General features: G+C 36.3%; 1 protein-coding gene across 2 annotated transcripts in view; it reads right to left on the bottom strand.

Moving 5' to 3' along the window:
* DNAH8 (dynein axonemal heavy chain 8) overlaps positions 1 to 15,537 on the bottom strand; it is a 399,591-nt gene that overhangs the window by 18,118 nt on the left and 365,936 nt on the right. For both annotated transcript variants that reach the window (XM_044672126.1, XM_044672127.1), the window contains exons 85-86: positions 9,897 to 10,057; positions 3,953 to 4,109 (exon numbers count right to left, since the gene is read on the bottom strand). In XM_044672126.1, coding sequence (XP_044528061.1) covers positions 3,953 to 4,109; positions 9,897 to 10,057 — 318 coding nt within the window. The remainder of the gene's footprint in view (positions 1 to 3,952; positions 4,110 to 9,896; positions 10,058 to 15,537) is intronic.

The raw sequence follows: 15,537 nt of genomic DNA, 5'->3' as shown, positions 1-15,537 counted from the left end.
TGCACTTTGAGAAAATGAAAGATTGTACCTTTGCTTTCAAATTGTAAATGAATTTTTAAATGTCAGTTAGATTTTTTTTTGCAATTTAATATTCCCAAGAATGCAACCCTGATTGCTTACTTTTATAATTCTTCTAGCATTATTATTAGTAATTTCAAAGAAAAGTGAAAGGTATAAAATCTTTAGAGAATAGCTACCAGTGAATATGAGTGGGAATGTCTGAAGTTGTCTGTGTACAGTATGGTTGTGGGATGGTGACATAGTGCAATTCTTAATAGAATGAAGCTTTAACAATTGACTTAGATGGGGAAAGAAATCAAATATCTGTCATTTGTTCCTTTGGGTGGATTGATGTTGAATTTTGAAGGGTTCAATAAAAAACCTCTGGGCAATAAGCTTTAAAATAAAAATACTGAAAACACTTAATAATAAAAGAATCTCAACTATAACTGTGGCCCTGAATATCCAAAGCAAGAATTTTAATAAAAACTCTGGCTCAGCACCATGCCCTTAAGTTTAGCAGATAAGCTTTCAGCCTTGTTTTTCCTATGGAAGTAAATTTGGTATTAAAGAGCCCCTGAAAAGTAGTCAAATATAGTGTTCCTCAAATGATGACTTAGAAGCTACTGGGGCTGGATGCCCCAATTCTGATGAATTTAGATCCTTCATTATCTTTTGGTTTGGAGTGAGTGCTGGGCCACAGTGGGAAGGAAAAGTCACTTTGTTTCTTCACCACCTCAGCATTCTCATAGGTAAAATAAGGTCCTACAGCTTCAACTAACCTCTCGGTGTAGCTGACTGTCCTGAGTACAATATCAGAATCTCTGACACATGACATTTTCAGATATTCATTAGCATGCCATCTCAAACTCATGTCCAAAGTAGAGCATCTTTCGGCCCAAATTTGTTCCTCCTTTTGACATTCCTATTTCTGACAGTGATGTTCCTCTTTATTTATATGTTTGAAAACTCAATGTTGTCTTTGTCTCCCTACTACCTCCCAATCTCATTACTTCTCAAGTACTACTGATTTTATTCAAACTAGCTTTCTTAAGGCAGTTGGTGATATAGTGGATATAGCACTGATCCTGAAGTCAGAAAGACTTGAATTCAAGTCCAGTCCCAGACATTTAATAGCTGTGTGACCTAGGGCAAGTCAGTTTGCCTTCCACATGGATTCGTGAGGATTAAATAATAGTTATAAAAAACATTTAACACAGGACCTGATATGTTCTTTCTTTATATTTCCACTGCAACCACCTTAGCATAGGTCCTTATTACCCCTTCCTTGCTTAGAATGTAAGAGCTTACTTTCTACATCTATTCCCTTTAGTCCATCCTATACATCACCAATGTCCTCCAGGGCCTTAGCAACTTGTAGCACAATCAGATACTCAGCAACACAATCAGATACTCAACAGTACTCCCCAGACATACACAGCATAGGAGAATGCAGACACAAACACAGAAGGAAAACCACTCAGAGACGCTAGGTATCTGAGGCTGAAATATGGGAGGTGGTGGGGGCGGGGGGAAGGATCTCTACCTGTGATTTCATTGGTTTAGACAATTCTTGGAAAGGATATTCCTTCTAACAATATAACTGTGGGCAACTTGTGGTACTAGAGGGTTGCTGGAAGGGCAATGAGAGGTGAATGATTTATCCAAGTTCAAACAATTAGTTTTAATAGCTATTTAGCCTTTAATAGCTTAAAATTGCACTGACTCCATATTGGATATTCCAGACAAATTGGACCAGCCTGTCCCTAGTTCTTATCCTGTCTCCTCCCATCTCTTTGCTTTTGTTCATGTTATCTTTTATCCTTGAAATTATCCTCTCCATATCTTGCTTATCTGTATGTTGAAGTATCTCCCTTCCTTGAAATCCCACTTCAGATGCTGCCTCTTTTATATCTTTGCTGACAATAACTTCCCTTCAAGTGAAAGTGGTTCCTTCTACATTTCATTCATATACATGTATTTGATATTTTTTCTTTATATCACAGCAATTTCTAAGAATCATCCCCCCTCAAGACTGAATCTCCTTTGTGACAAAGAAAAACAATTTTGTCCCAGGACGAGGGAGGTATTTTCCAAAATCAGTTTTTAGGTCCCTTAATTCCCTCCTTCCCAATTATTCACAATTAGACTTCATATATCTTTGATGGTAATTATATATCTTGTTTTATTTTTTCTGCTTCTTTTGTTCTACATCAATTCATAGAGATCTTCCTATTTCTCTTAGTTCCTCACAGTCATAATTTCTTACTAATATTCCAATATATTTAATACTATAGTTTTAAAAAATCCATTCTCCAATCCATGAGTACTCTTTATTTCCATTTCTTCACTATCAAACTATTTCTGCTATGAATATTTTGGGGTGTGTGTGTGTGTGTGTGTATATATATATGTATATATATATATATATATATAAATATGTTTGTGTGTGTGTGTGTGTGTGTGTGTATCTCCAAATCTGCTAATTCAGTTACCTGTGGTTAAAAACCATTGGATTAGAAAAAAATGGGATAATTGGGAAAGTTCCAGAAAATAAAATTTAAAAAACAGTTTTTAAGTATCAGACTCTCCATCAAACAAGTACAGCTTGCAATATGGCGAAATCCATTAGCCCAGTACCTGAGAGAGAGGGGTGGGGAGAGGAGGGAGAAATTGTTGTTTCTCCTTCATTTTCAAAGAGGATCAGTGACATACAAGGTGATGGCTTGTGCATGAATTAGATTTAAGTGAATAAAGTTGGCAGCCTCACTCTCTCTTCCAGAATCACCCAAGTCCAAGACTAGGCCCTCTAGGGTGAGGACTTGCTGAGTCCTTTTCAGGGCTGCTCATCTATTTTTTGTGTCCACCCACCACCCAGTTCTCACTTGTAGCTCCAAGAAGCTGTAGCATGCCCAGTGGCCACATCCCAGCAAACCATTTTGGCAAGTGGCCTAAACCAGGTTAAGGGTAACTGATAGGTCTCAAACCCATCAATGATTTAGGGGGGGTTGTTTATACAAGGTATGTGAAGACTCCTCCTGTATTTGTTCCAATGGTTATAAAGGCAGTAGAAGCAGGCATTATAGAATGCTTAGAGATTGATTAGATATTGAAGAAGCCAAGGTCATGCAATGTATCCCAGGTTATCGAAAGCTGTCCTGACTTTTGTCTTACCACTAATCTTCAATGACTCTAGAACTCTGCCTCATTTAAATCCAATTTACACATATGTCAAGACATCATCCTGTGATGCCATTGGTCTTCTTTGAAAATGAAGGACAATCAACTATATGTTTATCAATTAAGCTTTATTATATGTATGTATATACAAGAAAATCATGTTATATATGGAATTAGCAATATATGGACTTGCTCATCCACAATTTCAGCCATCCAAGTCTTGGAAAAGATCTCCTGTGGATACTGGGGCCCTACTGTATTGGACTTTTATTTCTGTCTTTGGCTTCCTTGGGATTAATGTCCAATTAGTAAGATCATTGAATCAGAGGATATGGATAGTTAATTTTCCTTGTATAATTCCCAGTTGATCCCCAATTAGATGATTCTATATGGTTAGATAATTCATAGCTCTACCAACAATGTATTAGCATGTCTGCCTTCTCACTTACATTTATTGTAACACTTTACTTGGCTCTCCTTTGCTCTTAACACATTCTGATTTTTATCGTATTTATTTTTGTTCCCATCATATCCCTGCCTCATCTATTAGGGAAAAGACCACATGATTTCATTTTTAGTGCCTTGTACACAGTTGGTGCTTAACAAATGTTGAATTGCACTGAATTAAACTGAGATATGCTAGTTCTGGAAACATAAAACATATACAAATATTTGATGCATATTGGCCATGCAAGTGAGTAACTTAGCAGAATGATGGGAGAAAACACATATGCACCAGAGAAATATATGATTAAAGAAAACCATAGCTTACTTCATGGGGTATATAATCAGGTGGTAGTTTGCTGAGCATATCTTCAGCTAATCTGTAAACAATAGCTTCTCGAGTTTCTCCTGCTCCTCCTCCACTTTCTTTTGGTTGAATGTTGGTAATAGTATCCAGAACACCAGAAGCAGTGTTACTTTGATACCTGACAAGAGTGGAGATGGGAAACACCCACAGAGATTATTATTATTATTAAAGGCAATATGTATACCTGGTAGAATCACAAAAATCAAAGAAGGAAAAAAGCATATGAGGTTTTTTTGTAGAATCACAGACATTAAGGTAGCTCTAAAGGTCATTTGGAGAGACAGTGTATTATAATGGATAGAGAGCAAGCACTCCTACATGAAGCCTTTCCTGAGCACCACATTGCTCATCACCACCTCTCCCCACAAGATGACCTTGTATTTTTTTAATATGCTGACATATGTATATATTGTCTCTCCCATTAGAAAAGTCCTTGAGAACAGGGACCATTTTATTTTTGTTTTTCCACCTCCAGTGCTTTGTTACATAGTAGTAGCTTAATAAAAGTTTGCCAATTAATTCTCTGATAGCAAGCATGTCATATGACATCTCTGAACCTCAGTTTCCTTCCATGTAAAAGAGAATAAAACTGCTACAGGGTTCTTGTGAGGTCCAGATGAGATAATGTATGCAAAGTGTTTTACAAATCTTAAAATGCTATAAAATGCCCCTTATTATTATTTACTCCATAACTTTGCTTTCCATAAGAACTACAACTAAAGCTCAGTTAAGTAAGAATCTAGCCGTTTTAGAATTTTGTCAGGGAAAGAAAATCTACAAATTCCCCTCGTAGCCCAAGCAAACTATGCAAATCTATCTTGTCAAGTTTTTTTATGTCATTTTATAATCTTACTAACCAGTCTCATTCTAGAATCCACTTTTTTGTATTTGTCAGTCCATTCCTCTTTTTCCCTCAAATGGATGATTCACAAGTTCATTAGACACAGCAGCATTCTCTTTTGACTTATTTCCAATGGTCTTTCTTCTTTGGTTCTTTAACTCTCTTTCTTTTGAATTGCCAAATATTTCCACTGAGGTATTCTTATTACTCCAGTTATATTGTTCTGTTGACCTATACTGTCATTTGTGTAAAAAGGTCCCAATGGAGCAATTCCCTCTACCAATGCAGATCAACAACTGTTTTACAACTTAGGGGTATTGTGAGTTTAACTGATTTGCCTGAAGCCATGTAGCCAATATGTGTCAAGACATAACTTGAATCTGTGTATTGCTGACTCCTCTACCCACTCTCCCAAGACTAGCAGATGATCTATCAGATATATAGATTTTAGAGCTGAAAGGAACCTTAGAGATCATCTAATCTGACCTTTTTATTTGGCAGATGAAGAAACCAAAGTCCAAAGAATATAAGCAATATTCATGAAATCACTACCAAGTGTGCAATAGTTAGAGGCACAAATGATACCCAAACCCAGGTTTTCTAATTCCTGGTCCTTTTTCTCTTCCCACTACATAATGCTGTCTCCTTATTTACTCACTGGGCAAAGTAAATGTAATGATATCTTCCTCGTGAGGGTGCTCAATTTAAATTACTGAAGGATGATGAAAATTCTGCTGCCTTTATATAAACACAACTCACTTACTTAATGCAAATAACATAAGAAATTAAGTCTACAGGCAATATTAACTGCCATATAACCTCCTCTTCCTGGATTGACTTGCTTGTAGATGTGTAGTTATACATTATTTATCTAACTAATCTTACTTAGGGACACCATATCAACCTAGGATGACATTTACTATCATCCTTGTAGATTGTATTTATTTTCACTTCTGGGCCTTTGGTTATGTTGTTCCCCAGCAACTTCTAGTGATTTAAATCCTCCAGTCTTCATGGTGCAGCCTAACTAAGACCTACCTCCCATAATGTCTTCTCTAATTACTTCAGTCTCTACTGTCTCTCCCTTCTCTGAATTTCTAGTTTATTTAACTCGTTCTTTATTTCACATATTAATTTTGTCTTCTCAGTAAAGCTTAGTACTTTTTTGGTACTTCTACTGTGTCTAGTTGTGTTGAGTATATAGTAGCCACTCAATAATTAGTTGTTTGTTTTGCTGGTCCATCTTGTTTCCTTGTTCAGAACATTAAGTCCTCAGACAATAGGATCATGTGCCCTCTTTGACTGTACTATGTAAGTGTTCTTCAAATGCAATTGTGATGAAATTGCAAGACTTAAGTTTCCAAAACACTGAGGAAATATTCCTCATTTTATAAAAACCAAAAAGACAGCCATACCCACTCCAGAAATGGAAGTGGCAGATCTGGATTTAAAGGGCACTGAAACCATGACACTCTGCAGACCACAGACCGACACACTGAGTAGAGCCTGAGTGATGCAGCTTTATAGTCTGGTAGCCTTCTCTTTTGAAGGGAGTCAGTGAAGCCTATAGAAACAAGCAGACAAGATACCCTGGTTTTGCTGGTTTTGTTTTGATGATTTTGCTAACAAAAGCTTGTTTGTAGCTGAGGAATTTTATGAGCTCTTTACCCAAAATAGTTTGAGAATTCTCTTTTTATTTTCTTCATGTAGTCCTTCCCTGGAATCCATCCACTTCATCAGGTTTGGTTCCAAGAAGGTGTGTGTTGTCTTTGGAAAGTTAAAAATATATGATGATACTTTAGTGAGCCTTTTCAATGGCTTTGTCCTTCCAATATCTCTTAAATAAGCAGAAGTCTTACTGCCCTTCATATGCTCCAGAAAAAAAATAATAAAGACCACTGACTGGTGTATGTTTGGATGTGGCTAGTGTGAAGGAACTATGAATGTGAAGAGAACACTTTTTTTTTCAGAAGGCTATTTGTTAGCTATGCCAGAGATGTACAAACATCTCATCTAGATATCTCCAAGCTAATTGCACATCCTCAGTACACACAGAGCTTTAGAGTATCTCACAGTATTTATTACAGCAAATGATTGTTGAATTGACACGTCTGTTGTAGAATGCCAGCGTTGGATAGATTGATTATTTTATTGATCTGAATACTCCTTCCACCAATGGAGATTTTAGTTCCTGCATGACTTCTTTTCCAAAGCGATTCTTGGCCATATCTTCCTGCACACCATTCATAGAGGATTTGCATGATACAGTGGAGGCTCTTTTTTGTAGCTAGATGGGTAGTTTGTTGAATTAAGTCTATATAAATTAACAACTCCAGTTACTTACAGAGGAAAAATTTCTTTTTGGTGGTGCAGAATGTGAATGAGCTTGACCCTGTAGAAATAGGCACTGGGAGAGCTGCTAGCCAAGATACTACAGTTTGCACAGCCCCAATTTAGCACTAAAGATATAGTAAGAGACAAAAATGCAAGCCAGCTGAAACAGTAGAACTACCTATGAAATGGATAATTAAATCTCTAATAAGTTATTAGAGTATCACAGTGAGGAAACCAAACAGAGCTTTGTTTTGATACATCTTTGTACATGAAATATCAATGAGCATGAATAAAAATCTAATCCTGAATAGAATGTCAGTTGATACTGAAAGTACACATTTAAATGTTTCCTGTGAAGAAATAAATATAAAAGTTGTAATGAGGCATTCGATGAATTTACAGAATGTAAAAAGACATGCATAAGCACTAATGGGAAAAACAGTGCAAATAAGTAACTGTCTTTGGCATCAAAACAGTTGAATTTGCATAGTACTTAGTACCTTATAAATCTAGGTAATAAAACATGAATAAACTATACATTTTTATGGTTCCTGTCACCAAGGTACACAAGCACTTGGAAAAGATTTTACTTATTTTAAAGTATTCATTTAATTTGAATCTTCTATTACACCAAGAATCATATATTCCCAAACAAAGGTTAGAGTAAGCCTTCTCACTTTCTTTTCTTCTTTCCTTCTCTCTAGTTCCCAGGAAGACCAGAGAGAGGAATGAAGAGAACATAAAATTCTCCACTCTGGTCTTAAAAAGCACTAGATACTCTTAGAATTGTTTGGGCACTGAGGGCTATTTGGGACTTGCCTGCCCAAATTCATTTATCAAAAACCTAAGGCTATTTCTACTCACCAATCACTTCTATGACCTCTTTGCTGGCCTCTCTTCATCTCCTGACCTTTAACTATGGGTATTCCCCCCAAGACTCTCTTGTTAGCCATATGCTTTTCTCCCTTTCTTTTTCCTGCACACTATTTCAAGAATTGATCTACTCTATGGCTTTAAAATATTTTCTTGATGATGTTTGAATCTCACCTATGTAGCCAAGATCTATCACTTCTCAAATTCTTTATTTCCAACTGCCTAGAATATATTCATTTAGGTTTCCCAGTAGAACCTCAAACAACACTCCATATGGAAATCATTAATTCTCTACTTCCTCAATACAACGACAACAACAAACAACAAAAAAAGACCCTGTTTCTTTGGTTTAATTTATTTATTCCCAGACACATGTTACGATTTTTAGTGGCAAAGGTAGGTATATGTGGAAGGGAGAACCTGTCTTCTCTTTCTTGGGCTATTTAGGGAGTGAACAAATACTTTTCCATAAATATTTATTGACTGATTATCTGACTGATTTACTATCCTATAACCAAGTCCTGATGAACATTCATTCTTCCCTTTCTGTGCCATTCCCTTGCCCATACTTAGTATAGTTCCTAATCATCTCACACTTGAATTATTGTCTCTGGTTCCTGGCTGGTCTCCATGCTTTCAGTTTTTTTCTTTCTTCCAACCCATTACATCACCCACCAGATAAATTTTACTAAAACACTATTTTAATAATGATGGTTACTCTCCTCAAAAACGTATAATGGTCTTCTACTGAAGCCTATTGCTCCAATTGCCTATTTCTTTGATGGACTTTTCAGACTCATATAATCTAACTCCATCCTATAATACAATCATAGTTGCCTTTAAAATACTCCCTTCTTTTCCAACCAACTTCCCTAATGTTGTCTATGATTCACACTAACTCATGTCTCCATATTTTGCTTCTACTATTCTCCAAACCTGAGGTGCTTTTCCTTTTTCTTCCATGCATACAGTATGTCCTACAGCCATGAAGTTCAAATGAGATGAGAGTAAAGTACTTTGTACTTTAAAATGCTGCATAAATTTCATTTGCTGTCATTATTATTCTATAGTCAGACCTACAATCTGGTAATTACCTCATGGCCTGAGCCTCTTACTGTTCTTCTGTTGAGCTTAAAGCTAAGTTTCTAGAGAAATACAGTGGTGTACTAGTAAATGTTCCAGAAAAAAGGTATATATACACTTTTAAGTTAAATCTGCATTACTAACACTTTCTTCAGTCTAGAAACCAACAAAACAATAAGTGAAGACCTGATTTGCAGCAATTTAGTTTCTGAGGTATAAATACTCAGAAATAAAATTTAACAATGATCTCCCATGACTTAGTTAGAGCTGGCTCTAGCACAACCTTGTCTATATCCTCCAAGGTCCAGGTAAAGTCCACTTCTTTCATGAAGCCTTCTTATCCTATTCTAATTTCTCTTTCTGAGCTTTTATCATATTCACATCTCCTTGGGTGACAGGCAGCTCCTTTTCCAATGTGTGACTGCATCTAATCCAAAGTTGCTTAGAGGGAAATCATTCTTGATGCGATGAGTAATGTAGATATATCCTAGAAGGTAGTATCCTGGGATCATAAATTTAGAGCTAGATAACATCTAATCCCTTCATTTTGCAGATATGGAAACTGACAGCCAAAGAGGTTAAGTAATTTGCCGTAAGTTATCGAGGTAGTGAGTCAAAAACTAAATCCCCTGACTTGAAGTCCATTGCCTTTCCTACCATATCATCATACTCTTTTGTCTCACCTCAGACTTCAGAATTATAAGTTATAGCCCTAGTAAGGAGATAAAATGAAAAGCATAGTATCTTATAAATTCAGAAAGGCTAAGAACTTACGTGATATCAGCATTAGGATGGAGGCCAAAAACTTCAGGATTATCCATTGAAGGCAGTGACTGTATATATTCAAAGTATTGTTCTAAGGTTTTGCATACTGGGATTTTATAACCCGTATAAAAACAAAATGTTGGTTCGAACATCTTTTCACTGAACCAAACCTATGTAAAATAAAATTTTAAATATATAAATAATAAGCATGTAAGTAGATAGTACCATGAACAAGTATAAAGATAGAGAGCAGCCATATCCTTTTTACATTGGTTTTGATAAATATTATTTTCACCACTGAGAGAATAAGTAATACCAAATAAGCACTAAATTAAAAGTCCATAAATGTAGGTCAAAAAAAAAAACCAAAACTGGGCTTTAGCCTCTATTTCAAAGTAATAATAGCATTTAAGGTACTGTCCATATAATGATGCTTTAAGGGAGGTAGTACAAGTAGTTTTATCATCATTTTACAGGTGCAGAAGCTGAAACCCAGATGGGGAAATGATTTGCCCAAAGTCACATTATGAATAAATGGCAGAACCATAACTCAGGTTCAAGACTTTTGACTCTAAACCCTGTGATCTTTTCTCTTCTCTGTTGTTGTTTTTCCCAAATCACACTTTAAGGAAAAAGCATTTGCTAAGTATGAGAGGGATATAGAAGGGGTGGGGAGCATTTGAAACCTTCTCAAATTCTCTCCTTATTTAGATTGATCAGCTCTGACCTCGCTTTAAAAGGTGGAATAGAAAATGTTGTCAGAACTCAACGAAGTAGTTGCACAAAAACAGGAAAACCATCTGAGGATATTCATTGTTCTATCCAACTACCAGAGTAGGACGGTATGGTGAGAAGATTATGTTACCACACAATCCACTAGTAGGCATCTGGAAGACATTCCTCCTTTGAAAATGCCATTTTCTAATGATGAGATAGAAAGAAGACTTCATATTCCTTTAAAAATAATTTTCAAATCCCTCTCCACAAACAGGAAATATAGCCAAACTACAATTTCTCATGGGAACATAGACTTAGAGCTCGGAGGGGCTCTGGAGCTCATTTGGTCCAACTCTTCCATTTTACAGGTAATCTGAAGCTCAGAGAAGTCAGTGACTCTAAAGGTCACACAGTAAACGTCAGAAATGGGAATCAAACTAAGGTCCTGGGAACCCAAGGCCAATGCTCTTTCTGCTGTACTAACTGCCCCAATATATATAGATTTATATTTTCATATTCCTATGCCCCCTCCCTCTCCCTCCTACCTTCTCTATTACTATAGAGGGAAACACCATCCTCCCAGTTCCTCAGACTCCCAACCTAAGAGTCATCATCCATGCTGTGGCAAATGCCTGTTGTTTTCGCCTTTGCAACATCTCTCCAATACACTCCTTTCTGTTCACTAACACTGCCACTCCTCTAGGGCAGGCTCTTGCCAGTGTATCAGCCTGCCTCAAGTATCTCTCTGCTTCAATCGATCCTCCATCCAGCCACTAAAATGGTTTTCCTAAAACACAAGTCTAACCACATTACCCCCTGCCCCCACTCAACAAACTCTAATGACTCCCTGTTTCCTCAAAGGTCAAATGCAAAATGCTCCATTTTGGCATTAAAAGTCCTTCTAAACCTATTCCTCTCCTTCCTTTCCAGTCTTATTAACACTTTACTCCTTGTTATATACTTGATTCAATGACATTGGTGTCCTGGCTGATCTACAAACAACACACTCTATCCCTTACTCTGGGTGTTCTCTCTGGCTGTCTCCTATTCCTGGAATACTCTTCTTCACTTCTCTGGTATTCTTTAACTGAAGGAAAATCCAATCTTTCCCAACCTCTCTTAATTCTAGAGCCTTCACTCTTTTATTACTTCCTATTTGTTCTGTATATAATTTTCTTTTAATATATTTGTTTGCTGTTCATCTCTCTCATTAGAGAATGAGCATCTTGAGGGCAGGAGCTGTCTTTTGCCTCTTTTGTATGCTTAGTGTTTAGCACAGTCCCTGGCAGGGAGTAGATGTTTAATTTATTAACTGATCAATTTGTTGCCTATAAACACAAGGCTTGTATGAATGGACTTTTCCTAAAAATTGCAAGTAGATCTATATGAAATCACAAAATCAGTGTCATAGAATCAAAGGGTTCCTTCCTATAGAAGGTATTTCAGAGACCATCCAGGTCAACCTGTACATAACCATAAACCCTTTCTAAAACACTACTGGCAAGTAGTCATCAAATCTTTGAAGTTCTCTTATGTGTGAAAACTATGTACTAATGCCTCCCACTTCTGTCAAGAAGTTTTTGCTCCCCTCAAACCAGACCTGTGTTGCTGCAACTTCTGCTTATTGCTTCTAGCTCTGCCAGTCTTCCATAGGGTAGTCCTTCAAATAACTGACCATTTATGGAGCTGTATAATAAGAGTACAAAGATGTACATGACCTTTGACCCTAGTGGTTCTTCTACCAGGCCTCTACTCTAAGGAGGTTACTGACAGGAAATAAGAGATCTGAAACAAAAAATTCCTAGCAGTACTATTTTAATAGTTAAGAAATAAAAAAGGAAACAAAACCAGGCATCCATCAATTGTGGAATGACTGAACAAATTATATAACTGTAATGGAATATTATTATGCCATAAGAAATTATTAATATGAAGAATTAATAGAAATATGAGAATATATATATATATATAAATAAAATGATCAGAGAAAAGAAAGCTGAGCCAAATAGTCTACATATTAACCACAACCATATATCTAAGGACAACAAATTCTTATTATAAGCAAAGCAAAGGGAGTCAAAAAGGACTGAGAAAGAAGGACCTTGAGTCTCTTATATTAAATCAATATATGTATCTTTAGGGTGGGGTTAACATTATTGAATAAAGTGACAGTTACTGACACATGTTTAACTATTTAAAATGTCCTGATTTTTGTTGGTTGGTTTCAGGTTCCATATTTATCCTCCTTAATTTCTTTTCTAATGTTCTTTTTCATATATTTCAATATATATGTCTTGTCAACAGATAGTAAAATAAAATTTCCTAAAGACTACTTGAAGGCTGCTATCTGGTCTCCTGGCAACAAGTCAAATTTCTGATAAGAGTTTTAGACTATTACAGAAAGATTTTCCTGGTGGTATGGGGAATAGTGAAGAAAAAAGAGGAAGCAAAGGAATCAGTAGAATGGATGATTCACTCTAAGTACTAAGCTGGAGAAAATCTAGAAGACAAGGCTAGTATTTATGAGACAAGAAGGCAGCAGCTATTGTCAATAAATCTGAGAAGGGCAGTAGCCTCATTCCAAGTTTGCCAGTTGACTATGAGCGGAATGGGAGACTACAAAGTCTAAACTACTGGGTTCATGTTAGATCATAAATGCAGAGCTGAATGCTTTGGAACAAGGAAGAGCAAGAGAGCAGGCAAGACCTCTTTGTGGCAGAGGGCTGCTCTGGGGAGTTTGGTTTTTTGCATAGCTTTCCTTATATATGTGTTAGTATACTGAGAATAGCTTGGAGGAAATCTGAAATGGGCCGCTTGATGTCTTAGTCACAGCATATGCTGAAAGGATGGAAGAGTGTGACAGCTGTGGCTGAAGGCAACTTCCAGTCCCTCATCTATTCTCTTGGGCATGCATGTGGAGAGGTCAAGTTATGCTTCCAATGGGTGGAGCAGAAACTTCACAGAGATACATCCAGAGTCTGATTTTGTTGGTGATACTTTCCTAGTGACCCTCTGAACATTGCTTTTTTTTCCCTCTCCCCTTCTTCTTAGAGTTAGTGTCTATTCTGAAAGACCATAAGCCTTTGCTGAACTTTGACCCTACAACTCAGCAACTCATTGGGTAATTTAAAAAATTTTGAATTTGTATTTTTTTTTAAATGTCATCCATTACCCAGTTTAGGGCCTTTCACATAGTAGGTATTCTGAAGAGTATATAAATGTGTATGTATGCATATATATATGTAGGTAGGTATATATTCCTTTGGTTCTGTTTTTTTTTTACTGTATTACTTTAGGGTCTCCTTAACTACCACAAAGTAGGCACTAAATAAATGCTTTTTGATACATTCAATTTTGACTAATTAATTAATTTTGATTCATTTTAAATGATTCCTACAATTCTTCAAATGTTTCTCTGAATTCTTAATATCTGTATTCTCTTTGCAGTACAATAATATTCAATTATGTTATTATACCACAGTTTTCTCAGTCATTCTCCATTCATGGGACATATACAAGTATTACTTCCACATCACAAGGGTTAGGGGTATTGTGCTCCCACAAGCTGGAAAATGCATGTAAAATTTTTTAGACCTCTCTTCATACCAGAGAAGAAGTCTGAATTTTTTCTTTTTCTCTTATGGGTGTTTACAGTACTTTATTGTATTAAGTGATAAAATATGTTGATATTATACAATACTATACATATATGCATTTCTGAGTTTCTAATCCTTTTCTGTGTCATCTGCTGACCTGGTATGTCATCTGCGGCTTCAGTAAAACTCCTCAAAATTCCCATTTAATTTTTTATGCTGACTCATGATATATTGAAATTGTGACAGGGAAAGTCTTGCTATAGAGGGGATACCTGTATTTTGTTTCTAGCTCTTTGCTAATATAAATAATACTGGTACAATTCCCTCTTTATACCATTCTGCTTCAAGGGTAAGTCTTGGGAGCAGTACAGATTTATCTCAAACCACAGTCCTACAGTATTATATAATAATACATTAGTTTTATATTGATTACTCTGAAACATAAGATACTCAATTAAAAAGAAGATTAAATTATCATCACTAAGAAAAATGCACAGATTATCAGCTATTTATAACACCATGCTAAGTACAAAGAGGTATACAAGAAATGGTCTCTAACCTTGAAAGGCGTGAAACTTCCCTGGGCAGAGAGGATATATACATAAGATTATAACAATAAAATATAGCAATATTCTAGATGTCAAATGAGAGATACAGGCCATAACTTCAATAAGATCTCAGATGGAGGGGTGGTCACTGAGCTTGGGGTGGTTAAAAGGTTTTTGTGAGAGAGTTAGGGTTTGGTCTGAGCCTCAAAGTTAGAGATGTAGGATAAATGAAGTGATTCTAAGAAGTGTAGTAGTATGAGCAAAGGTGAGGGATTAGTGTGTGGTCTAGGCATAGCATGAGTGGAGGACGAAGAGTAGATCAGTTTTACTACAGAGGGTTTCATGTAGAGTAGTAATGGAAAGTAAAAGCTGAAGGGATATGTAGAAGTCAGACTGAGCTCAGTTCAAATGTCACCTCTTTCAAGTGTCCTTGCCTGCTGGTCCTTCCCCTTCTAAATTACCTTGCATTTATTTTGTGTGTATTTATGTGAACATGTTGTTCCCCTGATAGAATATAAGATCCTTGAGGATAAGGGCTATTTCATTTTCATTTTTGCATGTCCAGCTTCATAAATCTCATTGGTGCTTAATAAATGCTTGCTGATTGAATATTAAGTTTAGGAAACTGGATTTAATTCTGTAGGTAATATAGAGCCACCGAAGGAATTTATGATGCTCAACACTATGAATCAGGAAGGCTAATCTGGCATTAGTATATAGGATAGATTTGGAGGCAGTGGGGCCAGGAAAAGATTGAAGACCAGAAAGCTATTCTACAAAGAGGGAAAC

The sequence above is a fragment of the Gracilinanus agilis genome, chromosome 4 (assembly GCF_016433145.1).
Source record: "Gracilinanus agilis isolate LMUSP501 chromosome 4, AgileGrace, whole genome shotgun sequence".
NCBI lineage: Eukaryota > Metazoa > Chordata > Mammalia > Didelphimorphia > Didelphidae > Gracilinanus > Gracilinanus agilis.
Note: the sequence above shows the minus strand (reverse complement) of the source record. Positions and strands in the feature narration are given on the sequence as shown.